This window comes from Atractosteus spatula, chromosome 1 (assembly GCF_055471065.1).
Source record: "Atractosteus spatula isolate fAtrSpa1 chromosome 1, fAtrSpa1.hap1, whole genome shotgun sequence".
In the NCBI taxonomy this organism is placed as follows: Eukaryota; Metazoa; Chordata; class Actinopteri; order Semionotiformes; family Lepisosteidae; genus Atractosteus; species Atractosteus spatula.
Window position 1 is genome coordinate 64,188,900 of NC_142706.1, and position 13,963 is coordinate 64,202,862.

A 13,963-nucleotide genomic window follows, 5' to 3' on the forward strand; every position below is an offset into this window, starting at 1 on the left:
ATGGCGGGAGAGATGAAATGGATGGAAGAATTTGATTTTAAAAGCGTGAAAACTGTGGCTGTCTTCCTGTGTTTCGTGTTGCTGTGCCTCCCGACCATAACCTCAGGTACGAAGCCACTAACGGTTCATATTTTTTTAATTTAAATTTAAACTCCGGGCATGACAGGGGTGTTCCCGTTTAATTGTGAAACTGATATGTAGGAAGTAGTGAAGATGGATGTCTCATCCAAACCAAGTCTCCAGTTTTTGGAAAAGTTAAAGAATACGGTTAGAAAAACAGCGGAGTTTATTGAAACTTATTATTTAAATTAATTAAATCTAAGGACTTAAAACCTGCCTATCTGGAAAAGTTGACGCTTTAGTTAGGCACTAATCTCGGACAGTTGTCGATGAACGGTACCGTGGGTTTCAGGAGGTGCCGGCGCGTCTGCCCGTTCTCATTTCAAGGTAGCTCAAAGGCCTAAATTAGATCGCCAATGGCTTAATCGAACAGTTCACAGATATTTTCCAACTCTTCAGGCGCTGCTGTTTTAAAGAAACAGAAAACCTTCAGAATTGATGGCTGTTAGTGTAAAAGGTGCTTAATGATGTTGGTGCTGCAATATTAAAGTGTTACCTTAAGAAAACAAAATATGGAGGCATTGTGAAAAGATCCTTTTTTTTTTAGTTCAGCGCCTTTCCTGTCTTTCCCCTGAGTTGTTACACTGCACAATTTAAAGAAGGCAATTCGGGTGTTGTAAATCACGTTTTCCATGCTATCTGGTAAAGAAATTGGAAAAATGGGGGAAAAAAAACAGGATTACTGAGATTGCAGTATCACACAAAAAATGAAATGACGAATCTAAATGTGGTGTGTCTTTGTATAATCTCATGTGTACCTGCAACTTGTGGATTTAATATATGACTAATATAGGAATGTAGAATGTTGTTTTTAGTAGAGAGTTAGCATGTGGTGTGGGCTTATGCTGGAGTCTACACCTTGTACGATGGATGTATCATCTGTTTCCCTGAAATAGCGGTTCAAGTAAGTGTGTTCGACAAAGGTGACAAAGTGACAGGAATAGGTGCAATTCGAAACGGAAGTCTGCGTGGTTAGTAAGTCCTTAAGCATGGAATTGGAAAACGCAGAAGTGAAAGTTCCCTTCGGCAGTTTTGAAAGGACACCGGCTTTTTAAATTGCTCTCCTGCCACATTTTTTTCTTTTGTGTCTCGCAGGTGATGAGCTGCCCATCGTCTCAATCAAGGATGGAGAGGTCCTCAAGAAGCTTAATCCTCAGCGCTTCTGTTACTACAACCACCTGCAGCCTGGCTGGAAGGAGACCTGGACTAGAATACAGGTAAGCTATTGCCCTGGTCACCTGGCGACATCTGTTTTACCCCGTGTAAGCTGGTAAAAAGATCTTAAAAGTTCCCCAACAGGCTGTGATGGGGAGGGGGAGGGGGGGTATGGTGGACATGCCTGTTTTGTGCCCTTAAGTGATGGCCATGCCCCATGGCATCACACCATGGAATTAATTTTGTGCTGTTTCTTGATTGCAATGTAGTGTGTTTCTTAGTTGCTTTCTGTGTTAACCAGATTTTGATCCAGTATATTTGCACAATACTTGTACCTCTGCAAACATGGCATTGCTGTTGGTGGCAGATCCAGGTGCGGAGCTCCAGTCGGCTCAAGGTGACAGTGGCGCAGGACGAGCAGGAGCTGAAGGAGCTGGAGCAGCTTACCCTCTGGAGCCTCTTCCAGTACATCCTGAAGGAGGGCTCCAACGAGACCAGCATTGCCGTCAGCCTGTTCCGGAACAAGACCTGCTTCCGAGTGGACCCGACCGACACCAGCACCGGCTATGTTGTGCAGCTCACTCGCAGTAAGAGCCCTGGCGCGTACAGAGAGAGGCTGAGCTCGGGTCCCGTTATTAGCCTTTTTACCCATAGCAGGTGATATGCTGAATTCAACAGGGCTGTTGTAGTGAATGAATGCCAGAATCACATAAGTAAGGCTCCACAGACTTGTCCAGCAGCCCGATCCCTGACTGATTTTACAAGCATCTCCCAGTGCTTTATATATTAATATAAAAATCAATACATTGCACTGACAGTAAGCCACAGTGTTTCTCCATTTCATCAGTACAGCCGTGGCGAGACCTTGACACAGATCAGCAGGGGGAGTCTTGTTTCTCCATATGCTTATAGGCGTTATAGAAAAAGTTGAGGAAGCTTCTTACCTACTACATCTGTTAACTACAACAGTAGCCCGAGACAAGGAATTTTCATCCTTTCGGCGCTGTAAAGATCAGAATGACATTTGTCGGTACAACTGGAAATGTGTGCTTAATGCGCTTTCATAAAACTGCACTGCAGCAACTGGAAGTGGGAGGATGAGCAGTTTTCTCTTTTGATTACATGTAGTTGGCAAAACTGCTCAGCACTTTACAAGTGTTTTGGGCACCTGCAGTGGTTTAAGTTGTAATTGCTCGTGTTTTATGTGAAGTTATTTCCCGATCTTACAAATGTAAAATTGCACGAACATTGAAATGCCTACCGTGCTCTGTAACGGGGCCATGCGTAGGTGACGGTAATCTTGAGAAGACGGACCTCCCTGCACCGCTGTGCAATCAGAAAATTCTAAGGATGCTTTTTTCCCCCCCAGGATTTGACATTTACCTGTTCGTGGTCTTCCTGGCTGGTTTGTTCCTGTTTTTCTACGCAAATGCACTAAGCAGGTAATCGCTTTCTACTTTCCATGCTGCCACGTGAAAGTCGAGCTGCCTTTCAAAGTCGTGGGTTGTTTCCTTGCACTGCTTTATTTTCAGTGACCTGATGGTTCTGATTTTGCCCTTGCTGAGGAGATGTGCATCAGTGCAGCGCGCTGAGCTCTGCCCTGATCCCAGGGTCTCTGGGTCTTAGTTATCTTTGTAGCTATGAGGATGGACTCAGGCACATTGTTAGGAGTTTGATCCATTTCAGGATTTCTGGGTCACAGGCCCTCGGTTAAGTACAACCGAAGGTTGTTACTAAGGGATTGTTTTTATGTATCTTTTATATAACACCATGATGATCTCAAAATCATTGTAATCATAATACTTATGACCTTATGCCTGTACTTTCTCTGCAACCTAGTAGTAAGTCAAAGCACTGATGACCTTGCATCCAAAAATAAGCGTTTTAAACACAAACTCTTCTTTAGTTAATAGTGTGTCCTTTTAATTCTGACTTACCGGGAGGCAAATGGGTGAGGGACCTCTCTTCAGGAGACCAGGAAATGAATCCGAGTCCGGGCTACAGAGGAGAAGCGATCATCAGGTTTTTATTGCAGCCGAAGTTATGGCACAATAGCATGAGGGGAAGAAAAAGTTTTTTTTTTCTTTCTCCGTCAGTTTCCCCTGGCTGAGCTGTCTCTATAGCCAGATAACAGAAGTTACAATTCTAATTTCCACACCAACATCCCCCACCCCACCCCTATCCAGCAGCTGGATGACTTTCCATTCTTTTCTCTCCCTTATCAAAAACATTTTGGTTGCCTGAACTCTGTGTGTTTCATATCAGAATTACAAGGACATATTGTTAACAAAAGATGCATTTAATAAACAGCCTTTTAACGATGCAAGGTTATGGGTGATTTGAATCTCTACTAGGATGCACAGAAAGTACAGGCAGAAGGTTACAAGTGTAATGGTCACAATGATATTGAGATTATACATCTTTTATATGACACCATGATAAAAACAGACCTTCATTATATTATTCCAAGGAAATGGGTGAAGACAAGAGAGGACAGATATGTTCTTGAGTCCAGATTACAGTAGAATGTGTAGAAGAGCTGGGTCCCAAAGAGACGCACCCAGGGTCTCATTTCAGTTCCTAGATGACTCTGATGATGATTTTTAAATTTTCTTGCAGGAGCCAGGTTTTCTTCTACTCTGCAGGCATGAGTACTGGGTTGATCGCTTCCCTCATTATTCTGATCTTCATTGTGGCCAGGTTCTTACCAAAGGTAAGTTCCCTGGGGAGGACAAGCTTGTCTTCAGCCATGGCCCAGTACCCAGAGGGCACTATTTATACTTATACTCAGTCCTGCCAGGTGTTTACTGTACATTTACCTTGTACTATATGGGATGAAAAACATTTTGTTACCAATCTAGACAATTCTTTTATTTTTCCCTTGTCTTTGCTGCCTCTCTCCCCAGAAAAGTCCCTTTTATGTGCTGATATTTGGAGGCTGGTCCTTCTCCCTCTACCTCATCCAGATGGTGTTCAGGAACCTGCAGGTCATCCTCCGTGAGCACTGGCACTACGCTGTTGGTGAGCTCTTCCTTGCTCCAAGCAGACTGCTGTGTCTCTGAACACAGTCTTCCATGCTCACACAGTTGCTCCAGGAGCCAGGTGACCTCTGTGTCTCTCTGTTCTCCTTGACTAGTAAAATAAAAACTTCATTGTAGTTGGGAAACATGCAGTGGTCTTTCTGCTTTGATCCTGGATACACCCAATTCTTCCAGTTTTGTAGATGACTTCATTTAGTGGCTAAACATGATAATCTCAACCACTCAATCCTATAGTTTTAGCAAGAGTGTTTGAGAAAAGATCAGAAAATCCTGTGGCATTTCTCTCAAAGACTTTGTGTTGGTGAGTTTTCGGCGCGAATGTGCTTGATAAAGGAGTTGCCATAGTTGTCTATGCCTGAATGTGGAGTGTTGCTGTTTTTCAGGATACGTGTCCGTAGTGGGGTTCATCAGCTTTGCAGTGTGCTACCGGCACGGCCCCCTGGTGGAGGAACGCAGCATTAACATCCTGTCCTGGACACTGCAGCTGCTTGGCCTGTTCCTGGTGTACGCTGGCATCCAGGTCCAGCAGGTGGCGCTGGCACTCATCATTGCTGCCTTCTGTTCCAAGAATCTCGAGTACCCACTCCGCTTGGGCATGGCCGTGTGCAGGTATGACCATTCTCCTCAGGTGCTCCTGCAGGAAGAGGCTCCCACTATGGATGGCATGGGACCTGGGACCTTTATAGAGCTCTTGTAAATCTGTCCCAAAAATCAAGGAACATTTGTTCTTTTGCTCCTCCCTAGACCTTGTATTTTGTCAATTTATTTGCATTAAGATACAAAGCTTGACATTGCAGGCTAGTGTTACTACTATATGTGACTTGCATAGGCCCGCTGCTCTTAAAACAATCCTGAATTCTTCACATCACCTTGCCTGGTGGCCTCAGGGGGTTTCCTGAGCTTTTTTGCATGTCAGGTGAGCCATCCTCAACAATTCATCTCCAGCAGCTCATCACAGGCAAACTGTCTGAGGTGAAAGTCTGTCCCCAGTGGCGGTGAAGGGGGACAATGATTGTGTACTGTGGACAAGATGCATGTTGCATACAATGTGCTGTTTTCCCCAAGCAGGAGAGCAATTTCTCAGTATTGGAGTGGGTCTGCAGGCATCTCACTGCGAGTCTTCGGAAAGTGTTTATCCATGAAAAACGAAACGCTTTTTGCCTAGACAACCAGTGTATATATCGTCAAGATACTCCAACTGCTTTCATTTTCAATAACTCATTTTGTTTGCAGCATCTTTTGTCATTATTCAGTTATTTGACAGCAGTTTAATGAATGAGGATAAAGGTTGCAGTGCAGAAATACAGTTCACAGCAAACACGCAGTATGTTGCATGTTCTCTAGTTGGCCGTATTTAACTCCAGTTTAATTGTGGCTTTGCAAACCTGTGCGTGAAGTGCCTTCAGTTTCTTGTCAGTTTCACCATGTTGTACATGGTGTGGAAATAGGACTGCAGTACTTGTGCTTGTTTTTTGAGGGCCTGGAGAAGAATTTGTGCGAGAGGCAGAGACATACGATTTGCTGCTCCCAGGTGACAAATCACTGACGATGAGCTGCTGGTGTCAGCCGTGAATTGTTGGTGATCAATCTTCATTGATCACTAGGGCTTTGCATTTTCGGTCGTCATTAAGGAAAAATAAACCCACCTGCCTGTCATTGCTTTTTGTGGCAGTTTTTCTTTATCTTGAAGCAGTTCCGTTGAGATGAGCTTAATTGTATTTTCTCATTCGTTTGGGGAAAAAAAACCCTCACTCCGTATATAACGGCAAAAATGTCAAACAGCATCAACTGATTTTTTAAAACGCATAATTTAATTCAGATTGTCAAAATGCATTTTATCATTTAGTATTTATTGGCATCAATTCTGAGTTTTGGGGGGGAAAAAGCTTTCACAAAGAAGTCCTTCTCTCAGTGTGAAGTAAAAAAATTCAAAGACATTAACATTGAGAAAAGATTTTAACAAGAAAGTGGTGAGAAAGCCGCAAGATTTTTTGCCTGTCACTGTTGAAAATGCACAGGTCTAGTGATAGGTTGTTGGTGGTGTGTTGTCTGGGACCAGTGGTGTTCACTGTGTGTGTGCTCTGCACTTTTCTGTGTTCAGTAAGTGCTGTGTGTTTTGTGTGTGAGGCTGTTCTCACTTAGTGCTCTGTATTGCACTTGTGTGTGGGGCTGTGCTCACTCAGTGCTGTGTGTTGCACTCGTGTATGTGTGTGGGGGGCTGTGCTCACTCAGTGCTGTGTGTCGCACTCGTGTATGTGTGTGTGGGGGGCTGTGCTCACTCAGTGCTGTGTGTCTCACTCGTGTATGTATGTGTGTGGGGCTGTGCTCACTCAGTGCTGTGTGTCGCACTCGTGTATGTGTGTGTGGGGGGCTGTGCTCACTCAGTGCTGTGTGCCGCACTCGTGTATGTGTGTGTGTGGGGCTGTGCTCACTCAGTGCTGTGTGTCGCACTCGTGTATGTGTGTGTGGCTGTGCTCACTCAGTGCTGTGTGTCGCACTCGTGTGTGTGGGGCTGTGCTCACTCAGTGCTGTGTGTTGCACTCGTGTATGTGTGTGGAGCTGTGCTCACTCAGTACTGTGTGTCGCACTCGTGTATGTGTGTGTGGGGCTATGCTCACTCAGTGCTGTGTGTCGCACTCGTGTATGTGTGTTTGGGGCTGTGCTCACTCAGTGCTGTGTGTCGCACTCGTGTATGTGTGTGGAGCTGTGCTCACTCAGTGCTGTGTGTCGCACTCGTGTATGTGTGTGGAGCTGTGCTCACTCAGTACTGTGTGTCGCACTCGTGTATGGGGGGGGCTGTGCTCACTCAGTGCTGTGTCGCACTCCTGTGTGTGTGTGTGTATGGGGGGGGGCTGTGCTCACTTAGTAGTGTGTGTGTGTCTGGCTGTGCTCAGTCAGTGCTGTGCTTTGTGCTGCAGACGTCTTACAAGCTGGAGGTGGACACCACAGCCCCGCCGGCTGCTGACGGAAGAGGAGTACCAGAAGCAGGGGGAGGTGGAGACACAGCACGCCCTGGAGGAACTGCGGGAGTACTGCAACAGTCCAGAGTTCAAAGCCTGGAGAGCCGTCTCCAGACTCCAGTCCCCCAAAAGGTGAGAGCAGGAGAGTAGACCCCTAGGGTATGACAACCCCCTGCTGGTCAGCAACAGTGCATGCTGTCCTTCCATGACTTCAAGACATTATGGACACGGGCCGTCATCACACTAAGGTGGTGCAGTAGCATCTGCCATTATTTGCTGACATTGTCTGTTGAGGTTAGGTTCCATTTCTATATGTACTGAGTTAGATATTGCGTGGTTTTGGCAAAGCAATTGTTTGATTAGACCATATAACTTTTTTTCTTCCTTTGTGTTCTTTATTTTTAGCTGATTTTTTTTAAATTTCATGCATGTGAAAGCTTAAGAACACTCAGCGGTTGGACAATTTTAATATTGTGATCTATGCAACCTTTCTCTCCACTGTCCTATGAATCAGGTGCATCTTCTAAATCTGATTTAAATCGGGTTTTCTTGAGAATAAAATATTTTAAGTAGAGCAAACAATTGGATGGTATCCCCTGGGCTTGAGAGTTTTGACCCTGTTGACGAGCTTGTTGTTGGTGTCTTCTGACCCCGGCTGCCAAAGGCTTATTTGTAGATGTGTTTGACGTTCCCATACAGGTTTGCGGATTTCATGGAGGGCTCTCCTCACCTGACACCCAATGAGGTCTCTGCTCACGCCCACGAGTACGACCTGGGGGGGTCCTTCTTGGAGAATGAGCTCTTTGGTGAGGATGAGGATGAAGAGGAAGAGGAGGAGCGGATGTTGAAAACGGAGGAAGAAATGCTGCGACTACAGAACAACCACAGGAGGTTGTGACCCATCCCACACTCCCTCCTCGCCCTGTCCCCTGACTCACAGCTACAGCCTTAATATGCCAGTGCTAACACACTTAGTGTGAACACTGCAGTAAAAGAGCCTTTTTGTCTGGTCCCAGTGGATCCAGAGTCGGAGCTGATCAGGGCAGGGAGGGGGCTGTGCCCTTATCTCGGTGTGTACAAGACAATCTACCCAGAACATGTCCTGTCAAAAAGCAGGCTTTTTTCAGAGAAGAATTCTCAGGCCTATAACTTCCTGACTCTTGTAAATTTGCTCTTGCACATTTCATTTTTTACATTTTTTTTTCTCGGTAAAATGAAAATCGTGTTTTTTTTAATTATTATGTGCAAAGAGCCTGGTTTCAGGAGATCAAAGTCAAGCATTCTTTTTTTCCCCCGTTTGGTTCATTTGACACTTCGCAGGTTGGAGGAGAGTTAAGAGCTGTTTGCTTCGGGGGGATTGTTAAGGGATTTAGGTTGTCATCAGTCTAAATGCTAATTTGTTCTAGGTCAGCTTCATCTCTTCAATAGCAAAAGTTTTAGATCAGTGTAACATATGCATTCAAGAAAGAACAAAGGATTTTTCATTTTCAGTCTTTCTGCCGATGCACTGCTTGAATGAAGATAACAAATGACTTATTTGATGATGCTGACAGATCCATGTTTAGTTTTTTCTTTTTAATCTCCCTGACTTCATTCATAATTATAAGTAGGATTGCAAATGCTAGGAAATCCTTTAGGGTGTGGCTGCCGGAGATAGCCACTGCCTGTGTGTGCTGCACATTGGGGATCTGTCTTGTGTTGAAAACTGAGGATGACAGCTGGTCTCTTACGATTTACTGGGCAATCTTTCTCTATTGGTTTTAGAAATCCTCAAAACGTGTCTTTTTAATGATAGGAGGTTGCCCGTGTTGAACTGAGTCAGTGACCCAGTGAGGCCAAATCAAGTTATTTGTGTTGCAGTCTTTAGAATAATTTGTGAATGTGATGATTGCTTTATTTTTTGTTAGCTACACAAGAGGGTTTGCCAGACTGGTCCAATTGACAGTTTCCGCCATCAGCTCTCCAGCAAGGCGTGTTGCAGACCTGGAGGAAAAAGTCTCTTTCCACGCTGTCTGGGAGATTCTGTGGGAACAAGAGTTACATTCTACAGAGCTTGATGTAATGATGTCTCCACTTTACATTAAGACGAGGTTTACCGACCATGATTTGCTCTAGTCCCAGACTCTTACCTGGATGAATATTAGGTAGTCCAAAATCAGTACTGATTAGGGTCTGTGAAACTACGGCTGATTGCTCCCTTCATATGAAGATGGAGTGGTAATGGGAAAACATCTTGCAGCCACTGGGGAACATATCACCAGGGTTTGGTCCCTGAAATGTCAGTCACAGTATAGCTGGCTCAGTGGGTCTGTTTTATTAGTGGCGTTTTACAAATAAGGTACTGTCTCATACAGGATTCATACCAGGGGTGATGTATTGTCCCATTTTTGCAGAGAATGACATGTTGACCTTCTGTTAGAAATAAAAATAGCTAACATTTTATCCCCGTTGTTCTTTCTCTGAAACATACGAGCTCAAAAATGTGATTGTTTTTGGAGTCACAAACAAGGCTTGTGTTTTTGTCCGTGGGCGTTTGAGTAATGGAGCTGCGCCGCCTCAGTTATCCCTCGCCCTACGGATTTTGTTTTCTTCTTAATTTGACAGGCTGGTGTCGTAAATGGATTATTCCACTAATTAAGGGCATAATGCTGCCCCAGAGACTGCTGATTTGTGCCTTGAAACCAAAACTGGCCTGACGAGGGTGTCAGTGCTCCCCCCCCCCCCCCCCCACCAAGGAATGTGTTAGAAACAGAAACACTGCTGTTTCATGAATCCAGTTTAAGCTGCAGCCTTCCCAGAATGGGGGTGAAGGCTGACGCCCTGGTTCTGGGTGCTCGGGTCTCAGCAGTTGGGGTGCGGTATGGTCACCTGCAGACCGGCAGTGTTGCTCCCCCAGGGACCTGCAGGTGTTTGTAAGTTATTCCCATCGTCGGCATGCTGTGAGCAGCAGCAGTGGTGGTCAGTAACCAAGGACCTGAGCCACCTGGGCTCCACAGTGTTTCCAGTGTTTCACACGGCTAGCTTCCACAGACCCAGCGCGTTTAACTGGGCTGGGGGTTTTAAAGCTTAGTTCTGGCCCTTAAGGCTTCAGTCGCTCACCTGGAGGAAGTTGTAGGTTATAATGCAGCCATCATTTACAAGCTGATTCTTTCTTACCACTGTGAAGTATTTTTATGCTTCTGTGGGTTCTAATTAACTTTGAGCTTCAGCTTATTTCAGCTTATTTCCTGATGTTTTTTCAGGTGTTTTTTTTTAATTTTGTAGCTTCTTGTGTGGAATTCATAGGTTTGTGTGTTCTTTTTGTCTTATTGTGTAGTGTACTCCAGGCAATAGATTAACTCTTTCACTGCAGAATTTGTGCTCGTGGCATTTCTGTTAAAACCCAACAGCTCTAAGATATTCCAGAAATGAACTGGAAGAAGTGAAAACGTTCCAGGTAGAATAATCTGTAGTGTGCAGTCAAAGCAAGCGGGCCTGTGGCATGCAGTTAGAGGCAGTGAAAAGTCTAATTGTCTGAAACCTTTAGGTAGAAATTAAAAATAAAAGCTCAGTTTCTCTTTTCAGTACTGCAAGCTGCTCTTCACATGTGCTTTGCCTGATCCTAGCGGGCTGCCTGTGAGTAATGGTCTCAGAATGTGCTGTATTGCGAGAGCACTGTGCATGATGCATGCATGATGGCATGACAGTGGTCAGTGGCGCCAGTGTGTAGAGAAAGGGGTGTCCAGTCCTGGTCCTGGAGGGCTGGTGAATCCGAGAGTCTCCCAGGTGTCTTTAAAGTGGCAGCACCTGAAGAGCTGGGAAGGACGGTTGAGCTGGTCCAGTTAAAACAAGCTGATTGCTTGACGAGCCGATTCAGGTCAAGTGCCCAGCTGGCACTTAATCAGCCCTTCAGGACCAGCATATGGGATCACTGGTGTAGAGACTCAGGTTGCTGATCTCCTGCTCAGGCTTCCCCACAAGTAAAAGAAAATGCTAGGGGGTCGCCATCTCTGGTGTGTTGTAGTGAAAGTTAGAGAAACACTTGAGCTGCGAGTGTAGAACAGTGATCAGGAATCTATTAATATTTTCCCTTTTAGTCATTTTTTTTAAATTTTAGTCCTGTTTTCAGCTTCCATTTGCTCTGATTGTACCACCTTTGGTGCTGCTGAATTAATTTTCCTTGCAATCTTACGGCACTGGCATTCAGCTATCATTCAGGTTTTGTTTTCTAGAAGGGGTCTGAGGTTTACATGAAATGTGACAGCAGCCCAGGAACTCACTCAGGCGTATATCACTCCACAAACAAAGGGTGGGTGCAGAAATGTCTCCTGGCTAATAAACATGTTGTGAGAATAACCGGGAGGGTTGGGTGGGGGTTGCAAGTGTTTGGTGAAGGAGGAGAGGAAATTCTTCCCCCGTTTTTGCGGAATCCCCCAATAACAGAATCAAAGTTTTTAAGTTCTTCTAGCAAAGCCAAATCACGAAAATCAACAAACCAGCAACTCAGGTCAATATACAGTAATGGTGCCTGGGAAAGTCAAATTCTATTGCTTCAAAAAATTTTTTTGAGTTCTGTAACTTGTGTAAGTAACTATACATGTATTTTTTTTTATTTTGTAGCTTCTGAAGAGGAATTTACAAAATTGTGTTCTTTTTTTATTTTATGCATGTTGTGTTCCAGGCATTAATTTTACTCTTTCAATGCAGTTTGTGCTCATGGTGTTGCAATTAAAAGCCAACAGCTGGGTTTTTGAATGTGTGAACAAAAACTTTGACTTCCTGTGGGTTTGTGTATGGTTTTACCCAGAGCAGCAGCTGAGTGGAAATGGGCCCTAGTCTGCAGGTTTGGCTAGTGGTAACAATTTTCAATACACTTTGTCCAATCAAAGCCTGTTAATATGGGCTCACAGGAAGGTCTTGTTAAAACATTGTCCTTGGAATGCCATGTAATGCCATACATAAAACACGTGGTCTGTCTACAGCAAGGTGTTCATCGGGTACAGTCTTTTCTATAGAGATTAATTTGCTAAAAACTTGCTTGCCTGGTCTTGCACGAGGGCTGTTCTTGTTTATTCGCAGAGCTCAGTGGCCCAAGGGCACCTCAGACTGTAAGCCGCTTTGCTGTTTCACAAGACTGTTTTGTTTCGGCTCCGTCAGAGGCCGTTGTCCACACAGTGCGTGTCGCAGGCAGTTTCCTGGTGCCTTGAGATGTAGGAACCGAAGCCGTTCCCCGTGCTTTTTTGCAGTTTGACTCAATGGGAGGTGAAGAGTTTAAGTGACACTTCTGTTATGTTCATAATATCCATGTAGTGTAGTAGCCTCTCCAGCTCTGCAATATTCCAAGCTGTCTAGTGCACTACACTTGCTTTCAAAAGTATTGGTGTGAATATTATAGACTTCCTTATCACTTACACTTATTCCTAGTACCTTTTCAAGAGTGACTCAATACTGATTCATCCCAGCAAGCAGCAGGGAAAGCTCTAGGTGGAATAAATGAGTTCAAGCAATAAGTGTTGATGAATAGGACTGTCGTGTTACAGTTACAGGCATTTAACCTACGAACAGCGGTTCTTATCCACATTTCTAAGAGCCGCCATGTGCAAGCCCACCCCTGGGGCCCAATGAACTGTGCGAATCTAATATGAGCAACACGGAGCCAATCGAGGCGTGGTCAGTGTGTCAGCCAGTTCATTAAATCGAACGTTTTTTTTCATTTCCAAGGTCTGAATGGGTTACTCATTATTAGATACAGGATATTGCTATGGAGTTACAGTGATTGTAGCACAGCATGGTCGGGGTTGTGTGCGTGTGTGCAAAGTTCAAAGTATTTGGAATCTGTTGTGGAAAGTTCGGTATTGCCGGTCTCTCTCTTTTTCTGGCATCTTGTTGACATGTACAGTTCTTTTTTGTCATGTGTATATATATATGTCCCAAAAAACATGTACATATTCAGATTAATCTTTATTTCTTTACTAGATTATTTTGACTGAAATAAATTATTTTAAAACTCCAATATCGTCTTTACTTATGTTCTGTTTTTGTATTGAACTGTTCCTCAAAACCTGTTTAGCAGGGTTGTCTGATGTTGGTCCTGGAGGGCGTTGTATCCACAGGTTTTCCTGAAGAGCGGTTAAAATAAGCAAATAATTTCGTATCTGAAGAGCTACGTTGTAACATAAACCTGGCAGAAATACGGCTTTCCAGGACCAGAACTGCACATCACTGTATCTACAGCAGTCTTCTGCACGGTAGTTCACGTACTGTACGTCAGCTGGTCATTTTAAAAGCCAACAGCGCCCCCTGCTGGTAGTAAAGATGCACTTCCTGCTAGGCGGTCCCGCCGGAGAGTTTTCATTTGTAGCTTCATTTCTGCAGTCCCATCTCCAGGATACCAAAGTGCTTCACACACAGGAGGGCACCCAGTCTATCCACCACTCCAGTACAGCCCCCGCCTGAGTGATGTCTCCCATGTCTTCCTGCATTCCAGCAGCCTCATCGCAAAACTGCTCAGCCGGTCAGAGGGGGGGAGTAAGAAATGTGGGTCACACAACCAGTTCACACAACACCAGCCAGGGCACTGAGGTTAATATCTTTACTCTCCGAACAGTGCCTTGGGATCTCTTAACACCCGTGTGTGCAGGACCTTGCTATGATGCCTCATTCAGAGGTTTACTGGACTACCAGCAACGCACTTCAGCAGTCACTTGG

At 44.7% G+C, this 13,963-nt stretch overlaps 1 protein-coding gene across 3 annotated transcripts; it reads left to right on the plus strand.

Annotated features, from left to right (window-relative positions):
* On the plus strand, positions 1–13,265 carry nemp1 (nuclear envelope integral membrane protein 1). 3 transcript variants are annotated; one of them, XM_088912629.1, is made up of 10 exons: positions 1–106; positions 1,216–1,337; positions 1,643–1,862; positions 2,645–2,717; positions 3,895–3,988; positions 4,182–4,296; positions 4,700–4,925; positions 7,235–7,408; positions 7,976–8,167; positions 9,184–13,265. In XM_088912629.1, the coding sequence occupies exons 1-10, from the start codon at positions 1–3 to the stop codon at positions 9,389–9,391; spliced, it is 1,530 nt and encodes a 509-aa protein (XP_088768755.1). In that variant the 3' UTR covers positions 9,392–13,265. The 3 variants fall into 3 exon arrangements, with proteins under 3 accessions (XP_088768755.1, XP_088775956.1, XP_088782615.1); XM_088919830.1 differs by having other exon boundaries at positions 7,976–9,315; XM_088926489.1 differs by lacking the exon at positions 9,184–13,265 and having other exon boundaries at positions 7,953–8,112.
* The last annotated feature ends 698 nt before the right edge of the window (positions 13,266–13,963 follow it).

Bases quoted from the DNA above. Each gene is read 5' to 3' on its own strand.
- nemp1 (XM_088912629.1), top strand. From the start codon at position 1: ATGGCGGGAGAGATGAAATGGATGGAAGAATTTGATTTTAAAAGCGTG. The intron at 7,409-7,975 runs GTGAGAGCAGGA...GTTCCCATACAG, and splicing joins AGACTCCAGTCCCCCAAAAG to GTTTGCGGATTTCATGGAGG. The intron at 8,168-9,183 runs GTTGTGACCCAT...ATTTTTTGTTAG, and splicing joins CTACAGAACAACCACAGGAG to CTACACAAGAGGGTTTGCCA.